This window comes from Zalophus californianus, chromosome 2 (genome assembly GCF_009762305.2).
Source record: "Zalophus californianus isolate mZalCal1 chromosome 2, mZalCal1.pri.v2, whole genome shotgun sequence".
Classification (NCBI taxonomy): Eukaryota; Metazoa; Chordata; class Mammalia; order Carnivora; family Otariidae; genus Zalophus; species Zalophus californianus.
In genome coordinates this window covers 116,412,596-116,436,365 of record NC_045596.1, presented here as the reverse complement: position 1 = coordinate 116,436,365, position 23,770 = coordinate 116,412,596, and the positions used below count along the sequence as shown (strand labels likewise).

The window sequence follows — 23,770 nt, the reverse complement described above, 5'->3', positions numbered from 1 at the left end:
ATGTGGGAAAGTAGAACAACTCAAAATCGCTCTTCAGACTTGAGCTAAAACAAAGCACTTTGCCAAAACACAGGAAGAGGATCCAGTCTGGGAGACTCAGCGCTGTTTATATAAAACAAAATATTCCTCTCTGCAAAATCAGCATGGACAAGGCTTAACCTTCACTCTGTACCAGGCACCGTGTTGGGTTCTGGAGCTACAAATAAGAATCAGTCTAGAGAAGATGATCAAAAACGTACACGGAATGATTTGTAAAAATGTAAATGTATCTTAAGGGAACCATAAAAACAATTTTGCCTAAACTTTGGGCCCAGAGCCAGCAAGGATGAATGGTAGGGGGAAGGGGCCTGTGGCTGTGTCCCCACCGCTGCTGCCTGCCTCGTGTGCAAATCTGAGGAAGGTTCTCAGGGAACTTTCACTCCCTACTGCCCATTCTGACAGGAAGGCCCTGGTGCTCCCCACCCCCACCCTTACAGTCCAGAGAAGGCCTGCTTCAGTGACAGGGGCCGTGGGCAGGGTTCCAGGTGCTTTCAAAGTAGCAGGTGGAAAGTGAGCACTTGACAGTGGGGGGGTGGGACCTCACAGCACCAGGGGAGAGTTAGACATCCTCCTCTGAACCTAAAGTTAGGGGCAGGACACTTGGGACATGATTTCTCCCCACACCACCACATACCCGCTCGCCATAAACTTATCACCTGTTGTTCTATCTGTGTTGTGAGAGGCAATTTCTTCCAGCCCACCTGTCCCCTGCTTTAGCTCCCTTTGAGTAAAGGAACAAATTATTTTTGCTTCCTATAGCTTTCAGCATCTTTTTTTGCCCCCTGGTAAACTGGAAACTGGATAAGATGAGTATCTGGTGTGTTTTTGTGCATCCATATAATACGTAAGGGAGGAAATGCTATGTTTAAAAGGGGGAAATAAGAACAAATATCATATAACTCAAAACCAGTGAGTGATCAAGTTCAGTACCTGATAGCTTTTTTATTTTTTATTTTTTTTAAAAGATTTTATTTATTTATTTGAGAGAGAGAGAATGAGAGATAGAGAGCACGAGAGGGGAGAGGGTCAGAGGGAGAAGCAGACTCCCTGCTGAGCAGGGAGCCCGATGCGGGACTCGATCCCAGGACTCCAGGATCATGACCTGAGCCGAAGGCAGTCGCTCAACCAACTGAGCCACCCAGGCGCCCCTGATAGCTTTTTTAAAAAATCAGAAATAAACTCCTCTTACTATGGTTCATGTTTGAAAATGATGTAACCCGGAGTGGCTCTTTCATCTTCCACTGCAGCAACACCTCTGTGTAGCTTTAAAGCCCTGGAGGACTTTCAGGAGGTTAAACTTAAGCCAGAAGACTTCAGAGAGGTGTAGTCTAAGCCAGGAGACCTCAGAGTAATCTAGCTTCAGCCAGGGGGGACCTCAGAGTGGTCAAGCCTAGGATGGCAGACCGCTGAGTGGCCTAGACTAAGCTGGAGGGACCTTATACCAGTATAGCCTCAGCAGGAGGAACTCAAAGTGGTCTAGCCTAAGCTGGGAGGTCTCTGAGTGGTCTAACCTAAGCCAAGGGACCTCTGAGTGCTTTAGCCTAAGCTGGGGATCTCAGAGTAGTCTAGCCTAAGCCTCTTATCTCCTGCAGGAAGAATTCAGGCTGGCAAGGGGGGGGCGGGGGGCTCCCAGGACCCTTCTGCAGGTCAGCAGCACCAGAACCCTAGTGTCCTAACTCCTGGTCCAGAGCCCTTCCCTCTGTTTCTAAAACAGTCACAAGGAATTGAAATTCCTGGCAATGTATGGAACGAGTGTCCCTAACATTGTTCTTTTTTTCACAAAGGGAAAACTGAATTTAAGAAGAAACTCACAATACTCGATAAAAATATCTAGCACTTAAGCACAAAGCCAAAAACAAGGCGTGGTCGCCCGGGTGTTGGAAGTACTCTGAAATCCCCCAAGTCTCATTCGTTGTTCAGAAAACAAAATGGAACAACTTTTCTTCGCTCGCTCCTGTCCCCTCCTCCCGTGCAGTAGCTGTTCTTGGCAGATGCCCAGAGCAGCACCCTGTAATTCCACGGTACATTGTGTACATTTGCAGCCATTTAACCAGCTATTTACAGCCACCCTTTACCGCCACCTGTAAGAGGCAATGCCATAATGATTCTAAGTGGCTGGGCCGGGAACTGGGTGCCCCGTGATTTTCTCCACTTGAAGAGCCCGAATCTATGGAGTGGTTGGCACTTGGAGGCACTGGGGCATCACACGTACAGGGCGGAAGGCGCGAGAAGGAGGCGCGCCAGACGGAGGGTCCTTCCTCATTAGCTCCGCTCGGTGGCTCCTTTTCCATTACCGCAACCGCGAGGAGGAACCTGCCGGGCCTTCCGTGCGGCTTGTTTCCTGCCTGATAACGAGCCCGCTGCCATTTGGATTTGCTGAATTTCTGAATCACCCAAGCTGCCTGACAGTCCGGAGGAGGGTGGGGACTCGGCGCGCTGGGGTGGGGGCCCCAATCCAGCGGAATCAGGGCTGGATGTTACCCCCTTGAGTCCGGGAAACCTGCTCGCGGATGTGATGCGGCGACGCAGGGACACCTGCGCTCCCCTGCGTGCTGCACTCGTGCAGCTCCGGGTGGCAAACGGGGTGAAGTGGGGGCGAGGGCGAGAGGAAGTTGAGGTGCTGGAGCGTCAGAAACGCTGCCTTGGCTTCCCTTGCTCTTTGGAGGCTGTCCCGAGGCGGGGCTGGAGGGCTCTGCACGGCGGACTTCCAAGTTGCCCGGGCACAGCAGGAGGTCGGGAGTTTTGAGCCCCCTGAGGGCGGTACCCTGGAGGTCCCAAGTCCCCACGAGAAGCCGGGTGCACAGGACCGCGTGGCGCGCTCGAAGCGCACCGAGCCGAGCAGAAGCAAAAGATAAACCCCGATGGGCCCGGGGACTGGCTGGCTGGGGCGCAGAGTCAGCGCGGACCCGGAGCGCCTTTCGTTTTAAGGAGCCTTACTTCTGGGAAGGGACAGGGAACTGTCAATCAGCGAGGGAGGGAGCGCACCGGCGCTGGGTGATGTCAGCGGATCATCTGCTCGATAACAAAGAGGGGGTATTACAGGAGAAAGTTGCAGCGGCGGCGGCGGCCACGGCGGCACCCCGGAGCCTCGGAGACAAGGGGCCAGCGGGCGAAGGGAGGAGCGGGGGGACGGCTGCTGCCGCAGCAGCTTAAGACCAAGGAATTGAAAGGGCTGTAGGGGGAGGCAGTGCGAACCAGCCCCGACTGCCCCTCCTCTTCCTCCTCCTCCTCCAAACTCGCAGGGTTCAGCCCCAGCGCTCGCTCAGCCGCCGGGAGTACCCGGACGGACGGGAGGCAGCCGCGCGGCCCCGAGCTGGGCACAGTCCCCAGCCGCCATGGATAGCGACGACGAGATGGTGGAGGAGGCGGTGGAAGGTACAGCGTTTCTCTGGGGCTGGGGGAGGAGGCGCCGAGGGCTTGGAACGCGGAAGGAGTGGCGGGCTGCGACCCGCGCGGCGCCGGGCCCCGCGGCCGCCACTGTCCCCTAAGCGGGTGGCCCGCTGCCCGGCTCGGGCACGGGCCGGGCGGCCACGGCCACGCCGCCGGGAGCGCGCACTGCGCGGTGGGGCGCAGGCCGGGAACGGGGTTCTGCCGGGGCCCCCGGGAGGGTCCGGCCGCTCCAGCCCGCGGGGCCACAGCCTGCAGCCGCCCTCGGAGTTGCGAACCTGCCCCGCACTCTGGCATCCCTGCTTTCGGGGCTGGAAGGTGTGGGTGCGCAGGAGGACAGCCCCCCCGAGACCGGCAGTCTCGGCGGAGCGATCCCCCCGCCCGGTTTTGGCAACCCGAGCCCCTCTCCGGCTGCCAGCCCTTTCCTTCCGCTCGCCGCTGCGACCTGCGGTGACCGCGGCCGCGTCCGGGTCCGTCCCCCGGCGCAGCGCATGGGGCCGACCCAGGCACGTGGCAGCCGCGGCCGCCGCGGCCGCTCTTCCGAAAAGATGAAATCATTGCAGGGCAACGCACCACGCTCCCAACCCGGGGCTTGAACGCACACCGCCCGGGAGGCGGTGGCCTTCCCCTCTGCTGCCCCCGAGCGAACTCTGGCAAACCGCCCCTCCCCCTTCCTGCTTCCGAGCTCGGGTGCCGCCGCCGCCACGCTGTGCAGGCGCGCCGCAAGCCCTGACCGAAATTGCTGGGTGACACTTAACTTTCTGAATTCCATGCCGTTGGCTGTGGGTGATATCACCGCCTCGGTGTCGTGTTTCTCCGCCCCTTCTCTTCTAGCGCCCCTCCCCCGACTTTTCTCGCCACTTTGTTTTGCTGAGTTTCTCCACCTCTTTTTTTGCTAGTTCTAAAAAGCGAGGTGGGGACGTTATACAATCTAGTTGTTTGTATCAGAAGATGTTATGATTTTGTAACAGTGAATACTGGAAAATACTCAGCGTGTTTACTTATTTGATTCCACCGCAGACAGTACGTCGTGATGTTTTGCAATGTTGTGTGGTATTATTCCAGAATATTTTAAAACCAAGCTTCTAAAAAGTAAATAATGTTAAGCTTTTGGTTGAAGCTGGTTTTTATCTAATTTGCATAAACAAGCGGTTATAAAAGGTAAAGCAAAATAAAGTAGCAACACTGTGCAAATGCTTAAGGATATATAGTTATTGCTACATTGGGAGAAGAAATCAGTTTTTATAAAACATAATTGACTCCTTTTGCAGTGATCTTGAGGTCTTACGGTGAGATTAAGCATAATAATAATTCTGAATTCTCTGGAAGATATCCATCCTGATGTAACTGTTAAAACTTCTTATTTCTCTATCCAGCTTCAAAGAGTTGGTGGTGGTGATGGTTTTAATTTCACAGTGTTGTGAATTCACAGAACTGTTTATCTAATAAGCAAATTTGGGGGCTTCTGGGGACCCCAAAGACAGTGATTGAGAGGGTCCGTTGGAAGCCTTTTTTTAATTTAAATTATTGACTTGTGCCTTCGTGTTATGAAAAATAAATGAAAAATGTGCTCTTTTCAAATTGTTAGGGCTTGTTCTCATTCTTCAAAGTTTACTTTTATTTGTAAAAATTTATTTGTAAAAATTTAATGCAAACCTTTGATCACAGGCAGTGCTCCTCAGGTTAAAACCACATTCCTTTTTGAAGCTGTTTAGAAACCTAAGGCCCCGTTGTCCATGATCCCTGGGTTCCTTGCAGAATGTGAACAAGCAGCTTTAGAAATATATCTGTTGTTTTTGAGGTTGTCCACTGGATAGTTCTTTATACAAATAAGGAAGAAACTGTTATATAGGGCAAACCATATACATTATTGTCCCAAATCAGAATATGCATGAGAGTGAGAGAGGTCACTATTTATACTCATGCTGGCACAACTAGTTTAAGCCATCAGTGTTTGGGGGCAATCCAGGACACATGGTCACTCACTTGTACCTGACAGTAAACAAGAGTAGCACAGACTCTTTTAGAGTCTTTAAAAGCATCTAAGGCTCCAGCTCAGTGTCTAGAGCATGTGTGTGTACACGAAGTTAACTGTACCAGTGGGCTTTTCTCCAGCCATTGTTGGCCTTTTTACTGCTGTCTGTAACAGTCTTTGCTTATCATCTAACATGTCCTTGGGAGACTGGTGAAAGGCTAGTTTGAATATCTTGGTGTTGAAGTATCACCTACCTCTCTACATAAGCAGAGCCTCTGGTCTCCGCAGTTCAGTTGTCTTCACTATTAGGATCACTGCTATAATTGTTTAGTTCTGACTGTGTTCAGGCTGTGGGCTAAATGTTTCATACACACATTATCCACTCAGTCTTATGAGGTGGGCCCTCATATTATCCTAATTTTACAGGGGAGGGTACTGAGGCACGGAAGAGTTAAGAACGAATCCAGGGACACTCAGTGAGGTAGGGGACAGGCTTAGACCTCCAGAACCTCATTCCACCATACCAGACTGTCTCCCTACATTTTTCCTATTTTTTTTTTTTAATTTTTAGTGAGTCCATCAAATATATGAAATACTTGGTAACTGAGTTTGGAAGCAACAGTTAAGTACTGTGTCAGTATCAGTCTTTATCGCTCTAGAGTTTGATTCTGACAGTTAAGTGACTTTCAGAAAAATGTATTTGGGGAAAGAGAATTTAGCTTACAGCCTCTCCAACAGACATCCTTTTTCCTCTTTTTCTTCCTCCTTAGCAAATTACCCTGGGGAAGAAATTGGTCTTTGCAGGACTAGAGTTGAAATGTTAGTTCCCTGTCAGGGTAGAACCGTAGCCTGGGTGAAGTTCTAGGCTCTGAGTGGATGAATCCCGAGGGGAGGTGGACAGTGGAGGGAGTAACTGTTTCCTCCTGCTCGCTGTGCTTCTTGGGGAAGGCAGCAAGCCCTGGGCCTCAGAGGGCCCGAGAAAGCCACCTGAGATCCTGCTGTGGCTTTTTAAAAACTCTTCCAGGCTCATTAGTTCAGGAGGAAGTGGTGTTTATTACTAGATTTATTGCTTTGTCTACCCACAGATAACAAAAATGAATACAATGGGGTCCCTACTATAATTTTAAATAGGTCTGGCAGATCCAAACAGATGAATTATGGTGATTGAGAGGAAGTAAAAATTACTTCCAGCTTGGGGAGGGAGATGGAGAAAGATTTCCCAGAAGAGGTGGTATGGAGTTGATTCTAGTTGAGATGGGGCCTCAGTGAGTGAACACAGAGGTTGGCACCTTGTCGTTATGGAGGCATATTCAGAGACTAATCACTTGGTTCTGCCGGAACAGAGGGCCTCGGGGAAAAGTGGAGGGTAAGACAGGAAGAGGCCGTGTCACCGGCTGAAAATGTGGATTGTGTACTGAAAGCGATGGGAGGCCACGGGGGCTTTTTAGAGCTGGGAATGACAGCATCAGAGCTCTGTTCTGGGAAGATGAGCCAGCAATGGTGAGCAGGATAAGGGATCACTGAGAAGGTTCTTTGAAATAATCCAGATATGTGGTTAAGCAGGCAAGAGAAAATGGAAAGGCTTGGAAAAATATAGGAGACGCTGAGGAAAGCTACTCAAAAAAAAAAAAAAAAAAAACAAGGAAATATCAGAATGTCTGGAAATAAGGAGCCAGAATGAAAACAAACAAATCAGTTTTCCACTACCCCAAGCTCCTCACAACTAATAATTGAGCTCTCACAAAGAATTACTCTCAAAAATGAAAGTATGTTTTTAACAACCAGTGTAAATGCATCATTGTGAGGGCATGTTCTTTGCACTAGACAGAATCAGTTTGCCTTTTATTATTATTACTTTTTTAAGCAGCTCTATTCCATAAAACCAACAATGCATGTAAGGGTCTCTTGTTCTGAAGGAAACACACCACACACACACACACACACACACACACACACACACACACACACACACACACACACACACACACACACACGCCCTACTCTCAGATCTCCTGTGGGTAAGCCTGAGGCAGTCAGCAGCTGGGTGTCTGACCCAGAGGGAATTTTCTTCGCCAAGATGGACCAGCGCTGCGCAGAATACAGGCCTGGCTCTCATCAGGTTAAGAAAAAAAGCTCAGAGGTAACTCGAGGGGGAAATTTTAACTTGCTATCTGTTCAATAGATAATGATCTTTAGAACAAAGTGAAAAAATAAAGGTATGAGACTGTTACTTTTTTTTCCTTCTCTAACCTCTGTAAATATTTAAAATCATGCTGGGGACCGATCTACGGCACCTGAGCTGGGACAGCATTATCGACACCGAACAGTCATTCAAGTGATTTTTCCTGTTGTTTGAGTGGTGTTCAACCTCTGTTTAGTGGGAACTGGCCCAGAAGGCTGTTGGCTGACTTGGAGCATTTTACAAACTGACCTCAATCAAAGCAAGGAGGACTAGTGTTTCTCTTGGAGTTAGGTAACACTTGGAAGGGATAGGAATCTGCGTTGGAGATCCTGGTGGTTTTTTGAGAACTACCTTAACTCCAAAGTCTTCTTCCACTTTTCTTCCTGGGTCCCCAGGATACCTCTCTCTTTAGCGACACCTTCTTCCATCAGCAGCAGGGAAGAAAGGGCATGCTGCTACTTTGCCCTTACCTGGAGAGAAAAAGATTGAAAGAATTGGGGAAGGGGCTTTCAGTATTCATTAGCACGTTCAGAGTGGCTAATGTGTTTCTTGGGTGCGAGGCGTGGGCTTCCTCAGATGAGGAAATAAGCTTGGAATGTGGGGGCTTGTTGTGAGGTTTACTTGAGAGAACAGGAAAGGATGTTATCCATTGCCAGATGCCTAATAGGTATGCAGACGTTTTTCTTCTCCGTATAGCAGCAGTATTAAGAGACTAATACTGACCAGACAACTACTCCATGATGCTATTATCCACGTGGTGTCTGAACAAGAGCTATACCAGAAGATCATCTATAGAGGCACTAATGTTGAAAGGAGGTGTGAAGGCATAATAACCTAATCTCTTATCTTCCCTACATTGCTTTCTTTGGAAAGTCTCTTTGTTGTTGTTATTGCTTTGGTTGTTGGAGATACAAGGTTCTACTGCTAGGAAAACCACTCCAGGCTATTAAATATTCAGGGTAGAATTCTCGAATGATCACAACCCTTAATTTCTTGCCCTTTTTAATTGATCCTGTTAATTGATAAAATCGTCCTCCTTTTGGAAAGATGAGAGGAAGACAAAACAAACAAGCCGACAAGAGGGGCCTGCTGTGGACTGACAGAGGGAGAGGGAAACAACACACATCTGCATCTTTCCAAACACAGAGTGTCACCCAAGAAATAGCTCACATTCTCTTTGCCTCTCTCACTAGAGACTAAGAAGGTGATGGGACAACTCTTCACTGGCCTGTTGAAAGACCCATTGATACAAGCATCCTTCATGGAATGGGATTGACGTTTTTGCTTTCATCTCAGTTGGAATCAGTGCTGTCCTTCAAGTGCTTTTAGCATGTTCCATGCTAAGTGTCCACATGACACTTGAAATTTTCTCTAATTTTCCACTGCTGGGGATGCACCTGCAATGTTTTATTCAGAAATAGGACAGGACTGTGGTGAATGAGGGAGGGTGGAATTGAAATTTCTACACTGGATTTTTTCCCCCTTAGTGCTCATGTTTACCATAATAGTTCTCTTGATCTAAAGTACAATAAAAAATTTCATCAAATTTGAACTTTTTCAAGTCTGAAATATGTGAACTGTTTTCTGTGGGGAAAGCACTTTCAACTAATTAGTAAGCGCTTCAAAATAAGGCTAAAGTGATTATTCTGATATTTATACTTAAATTCTAAGTAGAATGCTAAATTCATAGAAATGTTAATCCCAACATTTCATAAAAGCAAGCTTTTAGCTATACACGGGGTGGGTTTTTTTATGAAAAGAAAAAAGGTATATTTAATTTATTTCAATGAGAGAAATGTCACCGGTACATATTTAGAAAATAATTGTCCAAATTACTTCATATGACTCAAGTATCATTGAATATGCCATGAATAGTTAGTTTTTGAGTGAGAAGAAAGCAATTATGGCCTAGTTGCTTTCTAACCATTAATTTCCTGGCCCTTTGTAGAAAAAAATTTGCGTTAAGAGGAAAGGAACCATATTGATTGTGATTTAAGTAGTCATGTTTTATTGTAATATTCTAGGTAATTCAATCTATACAGAGTCAGATGTAGCAATAAAATAGTGTATTTGCTCATTGTTATTTTATGTTTATGTAATCAATAACACAAATAAAGAGCTTTTTTGTTCATAATAACACTTACTTAACCTCTCTTCTAAGGGATTTTTTTTTTTTTTAAATCATGTTAGAAGAAACCGTTTTAGGAGACTAAAGCATTCATTGTGGTGATATGGTTTGTGTTTTTTATGTCTGTGAGCCATCTGGAAGGCCCATTTAAGTGTTTAATGTTCCTGCATTGCACACCATGTTTAATGCTTTCATACCTTTTTCATCCATGACCCAGGTCGTTAACCCAGGAAAAAGCCAAGAGATTAACTACTGCCTTCATTTTCACCCACCTCCATAAAATTAGCTCACCAGAATAATTGGGGAGATACCAATGAGGTGACTTCTGGGTTTTGTGAAATATGTAGGTAATAATAAAAACCTAAATATTGACTATAAACATAAATATGGGAATATACCGGTCTGTGACCCAGGAAGAACCAGCAGTTTAAAGATCACAGTATAATAAGAGCTGCTGATGTTCAAAATCACTGTTGAAATGGCCACGTGGATACTTGCAGCTGTGTTAAAGCACAAACCCTCTGAACATAGTGGTAGAGGGTATATGACAAAGTTATTACTAAACATTCAAGGCTGAAAGACATTGTAAAGGAAAGCAGTAAGTTCAAGGTTAAGCTTAAGTTCAGGCTTAGAAGGACTATGAGTTCATGTGTTAGTACAGTGTGAGGTGTATAAATATTAGGGCAGTTTCAGAGACGTGGCTATGTCCCTTGTTGTGTGAGCATACAGAGCAAGCAGTAAGGTTTTCAAAAGTCACCCGGCTCGCAGTCCTCCACATCATACTATATAATGATTTATAAAATCATATTGTATACTGAGTTCTACAACTAGATAACTTACTGCAAAGACAAAGTACCTTACAATAGACTATAAAATTGGTGCTATCTCAATCACATTTCAATTAAGCAAGAGAGTTGGGGGCATTGATTCCAAATATGAGCAGTGCCACGTAGGGAAGTACTTGGTAAATGGAAACATGTAGATGTTATTATTGGTAATAACTTGTAGTTCCCAGTAAAATGCAAGCTCATTTTTGGTCCCTAGTCTGAAATGTGTTTAAGTCCCTCTACTGTGGCCCCCGTCCGTTCACAAAGTGTACATAACACACAAGTTGATACTGCTGTTGCAGGCACAGAACCCTTGGCAGGTGCTCTCCCCTGAGATGGGCGGGGGGGTGCAGGGGGGGCTTTGGTGGCTCAGGGAACTTGCAGGCAGGATCCGAACACAGACGTGTCGGTGGGAGCGCGTTGAAGATGTTAAGGTTTGCCTTGTGGTTCCCTTTCTCCAGGGCACCTGGATGATGATGGATTACCACACGGCTTCTGCACGGTCACCTACTCCTCCACGGACAGATTTGAGGGGAACTTTGTTCACGGAGAAAAGAACGGACGGGGCAAGTTCTTCTTCTTTGATGGCAGGTAGCACTCACCATTTTGTTTTTTATTTTGTCTTGTCAGGGGGTGGCTACCAAATTACTTCACTTGAAGGAATGATACAAATGAAAGAATTCAAGTGGATGTTTTGGTCCCACTTATAGAAGAGGCAAAAGTCACCCCAACATGTATACACTGCTCTGGGGACCAAGGGAGTCCCTCGGGCTGCTCTGGGGAGCCAGCCTGTGGCTTAGGTCCGTCATCACTGCCTCCTAGGCTGTGCTTACCACAGCTCTCCTGTCATGCCCGAGTCAGGGAGCTCCCACCATGCACACGACAGTTACGGGGCTCACCCAGTTCTTTGATGGGTTTCACCTGCTTGTCCCCGTGTACTCAGTCTCCTTGAAGTCACACAAACGGGGGTTGTTTTTGTCAGCGTCCAGTTTGGGCAGCTCAGATTGTGACTGTTTCTCGCTGCTTTTCAAGGATAACACCCAGTCACTCCAGCACACGCAGCCCTCTCTCTCCCGGTTGTCACGGTCTGGTTCCTCCCTACCCTGAAGGATGGTGCGGCCACCTCATGGGTTCCGCAGCTTCATTTTCTCAGCATTTTCCCCATCCTCACGAGACGGGTCAAGAAAATATTTAGCAAGGCTCTTCCAAGCCGCCTCAGCAAGGTTCAAGCAGGGAGACCCGGGACAGGTGAACGTAGGAGGAGTTCAGCTCCAGACTCACAGTGCGTGACAGGCTTACTCTTTGGGATGACTGTCACTGTGTGTGGTACCTTCGTGCTGATAGCACAACTGGTACTGTCGACGTTCTACCTCTAGCTAAAATATGTTCCCCAGCAGGGTTCTTGTTACTTTGTTTTCACCTCCCGTCTGAGAACGCCGTGAGGCAGAGGTTCCTTACCCTCCTGAAATAGGTGGGAATGACCGGAGAAATGACTTTCTCTTTCAAGAAAAGATGGCATTGTACGGGTGCAGCTTTCCAACCGCGACTTTTCAACCCTGTCGGTTTCAGAAACAGAGAACGACCGTGTGAATTTCTCAAGCACTTGGAGGAATTCAGAGGCATGGGAAGGCCAGCTCTCTTTCTGCCCACTTGACTGGGGAATAGGGAACTGGAGTTAGCTAAAGCAGGTTATAGGATTCTGTAGGGTAGAGCACTGCTTCTAAGCTCTGGACATTGGTAATAAGCCGAAGCTTCCTAAGCCACGGAATTCCTCTGGGAAAGGGAAATGTCTAAGCTGACAGTTCAAGGGTGACGGAGGGACTGGCTTGTGACCCAGAAGGTCTTTTCTGTAGATGGAGTGGGTTGCTTTTAAAGTTTTTCACAGTTCTTCAGGCCCTCCCTTAGCTGATACAAGGAGGAGTGAGGAAAGTAATAAAAACCCATCATAGAACTTTTGTACAATTTCATTTTCATCATTAATCCCAATCTTCTCTTTCCCATGTCCCCCAACCCCACACCACATCTCTTTTTAGCAGAGCTTTGCTTACAAACTGTATATATTTTTTAAAGATTTTAAGTTATCTCTGCACCCAGTGTGGGGCTCAAACTCAGAACCCCGAAATCAAGAGTCTCACACTCCACTGACTGAGCCAGCCAGGCACCCCACAAACTGTACCTTTTAAATGTCCAGATATTTTACTCCCTTTCCTTGGCCCTGCTGGGGATACCTGGTGGACATCTGAGTCCCACACAGGACTCTTGCAAGATTTGGTATCAGTGCTTTCTTCTCTCAGGATTCCTTTAACCTGTCCAGAGGGAAGCTTTTCCTGCCTCATTCTCATAGCAGTTTATTTATTTTATACCTCTTCTCTGGAAAGTGTTACTTCTTACCTCATGCTGCAGTCATTCTTTTATTCATTCAACAAATGTATATTTGTGCAAATGTCTTATTTCCCTTATAGGACAAAGGTTTCCTTGAGGACAGAAGCTGTTTGATCTGCTATGCTTCATGGCACTTTCCCTTAATTTGATACTAAAAAAAAAAAGAGGTCTTGCTAAATGAGTATGGAAGCAGAAGGAGAAGGTAGAATTCCCTCAGAACACCCACTCCACCCCCCCAACACACACACTCTCTCCTCTCTCTCTCTCTCTCTCTCTCTCTCTCTCTCTCTCTCTCTCATGCTTTAAAGCTGGTAGTTTGATGATCTTACCCGGTGACTGACTTGAGGGAAACAGTGCAGCAGGGTTGGCTGATTGTAATGTTGCTTACTTGCTTCCCAGACCTGACATGCAGGGTTGAAGGGCTAGACTGCTCTTCCGCACCAGTGTGCTAGGAATGAGCTGTGTTAGCTCCAAGGTACTGATCCTGTTGGCCCTGGGGGGAGCTGAGTGGGGCCTGACACTTCCCAAGTACCTCCCTCCCTCCGTCAAGCTAGTCACTTCTAGCTGCAGGTAGCTTTACCCACTTCCTCTTGCAGTCAGTCCTGCGCAAGCGTGGCACCGCGGGGGTTGGGGTGGGGGGGTGGGGGGGAAGCTGAAACGCTAGGTCAGGTTGAAACAGGAGGCCAGTAAGTATCAATGGAATAGAAAGAAATTCATTGGCTTTTTTTTTTTTTTTTTTTGAGGCACTAATTCACTAGATTTTATATGTACCAGTCAAACATCTATAGAGACTTCGGTCAGATAGAATCAAAGAATGATGGTATTAGCACAGACCTCAGGAGGTTACCTTTGTACCCTTCTCAGATAGATTGGGGCTAATACTTAGAGGGCAGAAAGTCAGTATCGCCGCTTTTATCATATATGATGTAGTGGTGTGGTGACAGGTTCTCAAAAGGTCACTGTCACTTTCTTTCTTCAGCCCAATACTGAGCATATTACGAGGCATCTGCTGAAAGGATTTGCCATAAACATTAGTGAGATAATCTTATGACTGAACAAAAAGGCTGTGGAATCTACTAGGTCTTTTTAAGGAGGGTGCAGGATGTGATCATGGAGAGGTCAGCTGTTTCTCCATGGAACAGTACCTTAATTTACATTTGTCTATTAATTTTTCTCCCTATTTTTAGGGTCTGATGTATTGGGTAAAACAAGGTGGGGACCCCATGCTTTCAGTGCCAGTCAGGAGGCTTTAGTCTGAAAAAAAATCCCCCCAAAAAAGGCTGAAATCAAGGTTTTAAAACAACAGGTGAGGAAACAAAAAGTTCCTGTGAGAATTTTCAAAAGCTGTCCAAACCTGTAACGCAGGCTTGTGCTCCCATCAGATGGTTTGTTTGCAATTGCCAGAACCTGTCTGGAAAATTGCAGAGTGTAGTGACAAAAGATTTAGCCTGGTGCATTCTAATCTTATATGACACCTGAACCTGGGTGTGGGATTTCTGTAACCCACTTTACTGTGGTACAGTGCACGTACAGAAATCTGTACATATTTAACATATACAACTGGATGAATTTGGAGGGAAGTATATATTCGTGAAACCATTACCACAGTCTATGCCATAAGCTACGTACGTGATTTATGAGAGGGTTACAAACAAATATGAATTTATATCAGGGAAATTCTAGAATCACTTTTCTACTTCATGTAGACTATGATAATCCTGAATAAGAATTTTAAATATTCAGATCACCAGGAAAAATGGCCCTGTTAAGTTTTTTAGCCAAGTTCCTAGATAGAAGCAGAATATTTTTAAATTGCACATAGAGCAAATACTTGGTAGAATAACAGACTTCAAGAAATACACCAGTGTGGAGCGCCTGGGTGGCTTAGTAAGCTAAATGTCTGACACTTGGTTTTGGCTCAGGTCATGATCTCAGGGTCCTGAGATTGAACCCCAAATGGAGCCCTGCATTGGCCTCTGCACTCAGCAGGGAGTCTGCTTGTCCCTTTCCCTGTTCCACCCCCATGCACGTGCACTCTCTCATAAATAAATAAATAAATAAATAAATAAATAAATAAATAAATAAAATCTTTAAACAAATGAAAGAAGAAAGAAATACACCAATGTAAAAAGTGACTATGCCTCCCCTTTTTCTATACCCTCACTCCCAACATCACAGAGGTGAGCACTGTTGGCAGAGAATTTAAGCATCTTAATTAAACATATTCACGGTAAAATAAGGAAATAGCTATTTATTTCTAAATCAGTTTAAATAGCCAAAATATACATTGTACATTACTATTATCTTAGCCTCATAAGGTTTGCTAGTTTTGAGATCTTCATCAACAGTGGGTCTCTCTCCTTTATTCTATGGCAAAATGTAGAACAGAAAAACGTATTAAAACCAGCTTAAGGGGCGCCTGGGTGGCTCAGTCGTTAAGCGTCGGCCTTTGGCTCAGGTCATGGTCCCAGGGTCCTGGGATCGAGCCCCGCATCGGGCTCCCTGCTCAGCGGGAAGCCTGCTTCTCCCTCTCCCACTCCCCCTGCTTGTGTTCCCTCTCTCGCTGTGTCTCTCTCTGTCAAATGAATAAATAGAATCTTTATAAATAAATAAATAAATAAATAAATAAAACCAGCTTAAGTCAGAACCTTAAGTCAGATCAGTCATTCTTTACCAGATAATTTATCTCAGGAATTAGGAATGAATGGGAAAATTGACCTTATTTTTTAAATTGTCTTCAAGCAGTTATTGTTTTCCATTTTCTCCCCCTTTGTAAAGAATGAAGAAAATGCCCTAAGACTAAGATTAGGTCACTGGGACTTAGCATCTGCTCTGGTCCTGAGATGAAGGCCTTGATGCAGTGAGGAGAAAGGGATCTAGAAGCTTCATTGCTGTGGCTCTGGAGTCTGTCTGGCACCACTGGACTGTGGTGGGTGCATATTACAAAGTTTTAGTATGCAGAGCGCTTTGATGTACACATCTCGCATTTTTTTATTAATCCCCAATTCTGGATGCTCATTTTAAGGCATTTTTTCCTTAATTGTTCTCATTTCAACCAAGATTTATAGATGCAAAGGTAATTTTGCAGAACTACTTGAAATTTTAGAATGGCAAGAAGAAAGGTATTTCGATGCAGCTTGGCTTTGGGCTGGGTAATATCAGGGAATTGTGTGGTTTTTAGCCTGACTGTGAGATAAAGGTGAGTTAATTCATTTAGTTATATATTTTTTATATTACTGATGCTTCCCCTTGACATGCCAATTAGATTTAAAAGTATTATTTACTACTCCTAGTGTTGATTGCTGCACTGATGTGTCCAGCTAAGAGGGCTTTCTGTAATTTATCATTGGCCAGATAATCTAAGCAAGGCTGTCCATTTGGTGAGCCACTGAGAAAAGCTGACATTTTCCAGGTGACGGGCCCATGCACCATTCCCTTGTGTTTGGTTTTTAGAAAATACTTGGTCACATTTCAGGGAGACTGGAGGCAGAATGGACTTCTGAAGTCATGTATTCCAGCCTCCCACACAAGGCGAAAGTCCTTTCTATGTTCCTGATAGTCATCCAGCTTTTGCTGGAACCAGGCTCAACAAATACATTTGTCTGTATTCTAAAGAACTGTTCTGATTAAGGCAAAAACTTTTGTGACATACAGGAGGAAAGGAAGTGGGGGGAAAAATGAATAACTTTGAATACCTATCATTTGTTCAACCCTGGACACGTTTCCTTCAGAACAACCTGTGAAGTAGGCTTTATAATCCTATTTTACATATGAAGAAACGAAGGCACGGAGTGGTTAAATAACTTGCCCAAGGTCACCTAATCAGTAGGGGTTGGAGTTGAGATTCAAGCCAAGGTGAGCTCAATTCCAGAGCTCTTCTCTTCTCACTACACCTAAAACTCTCCTCTAAAAAGAAGCAGGGAACTAGCTCTGACCCCGACTGCTTTCTTGCTTGCTTTAAGTTTACTTGAAGTCACTTGTTAGCTATAATTTGTGAAGAGTTCAGAAGAGTGCTGGGTTGAATTTATTTACTGTCTTGTAGGGGCTTGAACAACTTTGGTAGGAGCTTGGCAAATTGATGGAAAGTTTACTTGCAGAATCAGCTCCAAAGAACTCTGATCTGTGAACTTGTTTCCTCATTTGTAAAGTGCAGATAATTATACCGACTTCTTCAAGTTATTGTGAAGATTGGATGAGAAAACCTGTAAAGACCTTGCAGAGTGGAGGGTACCTAGGAGGCACATATGGGAAAAAATGGATTTGTTTCCTATTACTCTGTATCTATATTTTTCCAGCTTTATTGAGATATTATCAACATATGATATATGTAAGTGTAAGGTATACAACATGATGATTTGATACATTTATATAGTAAAATGATTACCACAATAAGGTCAGTTAACACCTCCCTCCCCGATATAATGACCTTTTTTTTTTAATGGTGATAATATTTGAGATCTACTCTCTTAACAACTTTGAAGTACATAATACAGTATTGTTAATTATAGTCATCATGCTGTACATTAGATCCTCAGAACTTACTCATCTTATGGCTTGAAATTTGTCTCCTTTTACGAACAGCTCCCCATTTCCCCCACCCCCCAGCCCCTGGCCACCACCATTCTACTCTGTTCTATGAGTTAGGCTTTTTTAGATTCCACATATAAGTGAGGACATACAATATTTGTCTTTGTCTGACTTATCTCTCTTAACATAATGCCCTCAAGATCAAGGAGGATTATTATTATTATTTCTCACTATTGCTGTCACTATTTTGCTGATAACAATGGCTAGGATTATTAATTTATTTATTTTTAGACAGGGAGAGAGAGGCAGAGGCAGAGGGAGAGAGAGAATCCCAAGCAGACTCCCCGCTAAGCACAGAGCCGAAGAGGGGCTCGATCTCACAACCCTGAGATCATGACTTGAGCCGAAATCAAGAGTCTAACGCCTAACCAGCTGAGCCACCCATAGGATTTATTTTTAGAGAGCAAAACTAAATTTCACTAATTGCTATTCAAAAATTTTACTGTCATCTTGAGCCTTTATAATAATCAGATCCTACAGACTCACAGATCTTCTACTAAAGGATAAAAAAAAACTTTAAAGATAAGACAGCACACTCTATTACATGTAAGCATGGTAGTGCTCCATTCAGCTTGCTGATCACACCTTGTAAGAAGTTGAAGTTTCTCTCAGATAGAGCCCGAGCAGATGGTTTGGGTTTGTGGGGGATGTTCTTCTTTTTCTTTACTTAGTGTTCATCTTTACTTAGTGTTCAGTATTTTAAGAGATAATGTATATTACTATATGTCAATTACATCTCAATTTTTAAAAAAAGAGATAATATATATTGTCACATAAAATAACTGTTCAAACGATGTTTTAATACCAAGAGTCACAATTTAATTCAATTAGAACTGGGAATTTAATGTAGAATTATGATTCACTTAAAATTTCCCTCTTGGTTCTTATATTACAACAGCTGACGAAAGGAAGGGAACACAGTGGGGGAAGGGAACAGAGTTTGTGCCTCACGAGGTGGAAAGCCTGAAACATTCTGGACCCTAGAATAACAAGGAAAAAACCAAGCTGTCATATCTCCTAAGTGCACTTTTGTGTATTCAGATATTAAAGAGAATTTTAAAAAGAAAATATAATAATATTTGAGTAAAATGCAGATGTGTCAGTCTAGGTAAATAATTACAAAAATTCCCAGTTTCTTTTTAAGTTAGATTTCCTAATTTAATTTATCACTGGAAATTTAAGTACAAGAGCTTTGATAAAACAGGTAACAATGGTCTGTGTGTATATGTACAGAAAGAAATTTAATTAAAGTTGATGTTTTAATTTTCTCCACATTTTCTGGTTACTTGATTCAGATGCGGATGGCAGAAAAATCTAAGTCGAAAGACCACTTTTGAAGTTTCTTAACATACTAAAGAATCTGCCAAGATGTTGAAAGAGACTTCAGGAAATACCAGTCAAGAACACTGTATATAGTATGATACCATTTTTATTAAAACAGAAACAACAAAGGTGGGAAAGTGCATGATATATAAATGGGGAAAAAGTCTTAAATGGTATATGCCAAATTGAGCGAGAAGACTGGGAATTTCTACATTCTACATCTTTGTAGTACTTGGTTTGGTTTTTCTTTGTTTTACAATGAATACGTGTTACTTTTTTCACTTAAAGAAGCATTTATTTCATCTTTTTGCTATGTAATGCGTTGCTCATAAATTATTCCAGACAGAGGAACCTTTCTTGCCTGTTTTTTTTTTTTTAGTAGATTTAAAGCAGTTTTGGTAAATGTCTTTGACTATTCCATTATCTCATAACTATTTCCCCGATGCTGTTTTAAGCCCAGTTTCTCAGTAGAAAGCTCACCATCATACCCATGAATGTGCATGCTTAATAATAATAGCCATTACTTATTTGAGCAATCACTATGTCCCAGATCATCTTCTAGGCACTTGATATATATGAACCCATTTAATCCTTATTATAACCCTATTAGTAGCTACAGTTTACAAATGAAGAAATGAAGCAGGGAGAGTTTAAGAGACTTTCCTGATGAGCAGACTCTATGCACGTATACTGCATAGAAATGGTACTCTCTGCACTTGCGTAACATTGTTATGTTCCCTCTTAATTGTCTCTTCTCAAAGCAGAATTAGCCCAGTTTCCATTTCCATTCTTTCATTTAGGAAGTACCACTTGAAGATAGGCTGTGTTCCTGTGTTAGGGAGGGATCGGTGGATGGATAACACCTAATTTGTTCCCACAAAGGGCTTACAGTCTAGTTTGAGAAATGGGACACATAAGGTGGCCATCAGTAAAGACATGGGAAGCTCTGCGATGGTTCACGATGAGGCTCCAGTGAGAAATATGGACTGGTTGTGGAGCTCAGGGTAGACTCTGGGGGAAGTAGGGTGTGTAGGCTCTGGTTAAGCCAGTATGAGCAGACTTCCTCCAAAATGCAACTCTCCATCCAATTTCAGCAAGAAGGATGAGAAAGCTACTTGTATGTAGCTACCTCTCCAGTATTCTCTGATACTAACAATTTAGTGGCCACAAAACAGTGCCATTTTCTCAGCATATTTCTTTTTTGAATAGAAAAATGCCAGAGGCTTGAGGATAGTCATTATTATCCCAAGGTTATTTCTGCTTTGAATAAAAAAAAAAAAGAAAGAAAATGTGACCCACAGCTATTTTCCTGAATGTGTCCTCAGGGATTTAAACCGTTTGGTTACATATGTTTTCAAGACAGAGGCAAGGATGCCGTAGTATGGGAGCTAAGATAGAGAGAGGAACGTGTGCTTGGGCCAGTGAATAGACTAATGTGAGCAGGGGACTCTAGAACAGGGGTCAGCGAACTTTTTCTGTATAGGGTGCGATGGTAAATACTGCAGGCTTTTGGGGCCTGTAGCACAGGGGTCAGTTTCCCTGGTACACCTCTGCAACTCTGCTGTGATGACATGAAGGCAGCCACAGAGGACGTGGGGAAGGACTGTGCGTGGCTGTGTCCAGTAGCACCACCTTTACAGAAACAAGGAGCCGGCCGGGGTTTACCGACCTCCTCTGGAAGAAAAGTTAGAAAGAATGGCAGGACCTTTGACCCCAGACTCAGAATCTTTTATTTTATTTCCTTGGTGCCAGAGGATGTCAAGCCTTATCATTTTTCTTGCCCTGGAGTTCCCCAGTTCATGCAATAATGTGCCCCTTTGGTCATCAGATTTCCTCCAAGCTATCATACTGATTTGCTGAGAGCACTAACAGTCTTCCTCAAGCAGGTGCTGACAAATAATGCAGTCAGTTTTGCTCTCCAGCACCTTAAGAGTTTGCATTTGTGCACCTTTGTCATTTGGGCAAAGAGGGAAATAGCTATTGGTTCTTAGTGTTATGAGACTAATAAGGATGGTCTCCATTGTAAGGGACGATGGGACAAGCTACTTAGGGGGAAATATGTGCAAGTCCATATTACTCTTAAGTGATTTGCAAGACCCAGGCCTTGTAGATTTGATCATAACCTGAGAAATATTGGCAGACTAGACTAGTGTGTCAGGGGAGAATTCTGCTCAAACACACACAGGAATGTTTTGAATGCTGCTGAGAACTTAGTAAATAGGGTTGCCGGGCTGAGCAAATAAGAATCCAGGGCACTCACTTAAAATCGCATTTCAGATAAGCAACAAAAAATATTTTAGGATAAGTGTGTGTTCTGCTCGACATTAGGGACCTATTTATACTAAAAAATTATCTGTTGTTTATCTGAAATTCAAACCTGTCTGAGCCTCCTATGTTTTATCTGGCCATCCTAAATGGGAAGATAGGTGAGTAAGTAGTTTTTTGCACTATTGTATTATTATGTCAGTTGATTAGCTATCCTTCCCCAAGGTTGTTCTTATTTTTATTTTTTAATTTTTTTTGGTCATCGGTGGGGGGAGTCTAATGACAGTCAAAACTCATTAATTCCAACCTCACTGATACAGAATTTTGATTATTCAAGGACTGTGCTAAAGTGCACTTTCTTCTCTTCATGAATTTATTCAGCCTATTTATCATTGGTAGTACAAACAAAACTGAAAGAACTGTTTCCTACCCATAGTGTAATAAGTACAGTGTGATCAGCGGCTACAGTTACTTAGATTGTGCTTTTCATTTAACAATCATAGATCATTCTATCATTCGGTAAGCAAGACCAGACTTTACCAGGCACAGCCAGGTGCAGCCACCTCCGTCCCCATGGCCCCCCTGGCATCCCATCTATCCACATACACAGTGTGTGCCTGCCATGCTCTCCTTATGTTCCTCGTGCTTTCTAGAACCTCCCACAATGCTCGCTACTTATGAGGCACCCTATAAATGTTTTTTAGGTGAATTAATGGGTGAGTGCTATCTGCAGATGTTAAAACAAACCGTCACCGTTGCTAAACATCTTACGTTAAATAAAAAAAAAATTATTTGAGGTACTCTTTCCCTTGTTCCAAGTGGTAGTACATAGAGGGAATTTTTGGTAAAGTTGGTTTTGTTGCACCATGGCCTTTGAGAAGCTAATCCCGAAAACAGATTGAAATTCCAAAAGTGTTCTATGAGGAGGGAGGGGGAGGTTCTTATAAATTCACCATGAGCAGCACCCCTGTGAGTTTCTTTTGTTGTGGAAGGAGGGGTGTCAACACTATCGGGCTGCTAATGATATTAACAAGGTTCAGCCTGCAGTCTTCCTTACTTGTCCCCATTTGCCCTGATCATGTACCCACACACACACACAGGTGCACACATGCATATACTTAAGTAAATCCCCATATATCATCCACATAAATGGAAGGGGTTCTTCTGACTGGATATCAGTTATGGTTGTCACCCATAAATAATACATTAATGATCTAAATAAATATGTAGATATTTACATTCTAAACCACTATTGTGGTCCTTAAGGACCACTATATACAAGCCATCTGAAAGAGCTTGAGAACCCAGTGAAGTCCGGACCAGTGTTGAGGGAATTAAACATGAGTGGTTTATATGTGAAAAGGGTACCACCACCATTTCTATCGCCAGGTACCGGTCAGCATCTTAGCCTTGAAAACATACTCAGATGAGGCTTGGTCTGTTTCCACCTGTGGCTTTATTCTTCTCTATTTCTGCTAGCAGAGAAAAAGGATGAATGGGAACCGGGAAGTTAAGAATGAAATCTCCCTCTGTCCCTAATCCTACCCAAATCGCGGGAGTATTTTTCTTAGCAATGGAGGGAATTCGGAGGTGCACTGAATACAGGTCAGCAGCGAAACAGAGCGTTGCCTGTGATCCTTTCTTCTAAGAGAGTGGGGCCGTGGTCTGACTATTCCCTTCTGTTCTCCCTTCTCTCGCAGCACCCTGGAAGGGTATTATGTGGACGATGCCCTGCAGGGCCAGGGAGTGTACACTTACGAGGACGGGGGCGTTCTCCAGGGCACATATGTAGACGGAGAGCTGAATGGGCCCGCCCAGGAGTATGACACGGATGGGAGATTGATCTTCAAGGGGCAGTACAAGGATAACATTCGGCATGGAGTCTGCTGGATATACTACCCAGTAAGCCTGGTGACTGTTCATTTTGCTGGAACGTAACATGGGTTAAGCAAGTGCTTTGGCTCCTGGCAATAAAGAGTAAAGTGTAGCCTCTATGTTAGAAAATGTAAAGCTGTGAAACTTGAGAGAGTCACAGGAGCTGAAGCCACCAGCTTCCGAGGTGTGCCCCTCGCTGTTACTCACTATCCTCTTAGATTGTTGATCCTCACAGCTACTATTCATTCCTCCTCGGTGTTGTTTTGGAAAGGAATGGATAGTCATGATTCAAACAAATTGGGACAAAATGGCTTTATTGTAACACTAATAAAGACAAAAATATATGCTTTTTAAAAATATTATTTTGGGGGGGCACCAGGGTGGCTCAGTCATTAAGCGTCTGCCTTCGGCTCCGGTCATGGTCCCAGGGTCCTGAGATCGAGTCCCGCATCGGGTTCCCTGCTCTGCGGGAAGCCTGCTTCTCCCTCTGCCTGCCGCTCCCCCTGCTTGTGCTCTCTCTCTCTTTCTCAAAAAAATAAATAAAATCTTAAATATATATATATTCTTTTGGTATATAGAGAGAGATGGTGGAATATTCCATTGTGTTGCTATTAATTTTATTCTGGTTCTCATACAGGAGAACTGATCCAACAATCTCCCATCTTTTGGGACTTACTGCACTGTTATTACTTGCTTTTACAACCCTATTCCCTACTTTATAAGTGATTGATGGCTTATGTTGCTTAAATTAAGGTAATTAAAATTCACTTGCCTTTGAGTATTTGATAACATTTTCCAAT

At 44.1% G+C, this 23,770-nt stretch overlaps 2 protein-coding genes across 4 annotated transcripts in view; one reads left to right on the top strand and one right to left on the bottom strand.

Moving 5' to 3' along the window:
• Positions 1-1,203: 1,203 nt before the first annotated feature.
• The window catches only part of SETD7 (SET domain containing 7, histone lysine methyltransferase), a 47,326-nt gene continuing 24,759 nt past the window's right edge, over positions 1,204-23,770 (top strand). The window contains exons 1-3 of one of the 3 annotated variants that reach the window (XM_027597902.2): positions 1,204-3,414; positions 11,000-11,129; positions 22,796-22,997. In XM_027597902.2, coding sequence (XP_027453703.1) covers positions 3,375-3,414; positions 11,000-11,129; positions 22,796-22,997 — 372 coding nt within the window. In that variant the 5' untranslated portion in view covers positions 1,204-3,374. Of the gene's footprint in view, positions 3,415-10,997; positions 11,130-18,802; positions 18,923-22,795; positions 22,998-23,770 lie in introns of those variants that run through there. The other 2 variants (XM_027597903.2, XM_027597904.2) reach the window with 2 other exon arrangements.
• Positions 3,424-6,436, bottom strand: LOC113924299 (uncharacterized protein C10orf95-like). Its single transcript, XM_027597905.1, has one exon. It carries the CDS (start codon positions 4,196-4,198, stop codon positions 3,524-3,526), a length of 675 nt encoding a protein of 224 aa, XP_027453706.1. The 5' UTR covers positions 4,199-6,436; the 3' UTR covers positions 3,424-3,523.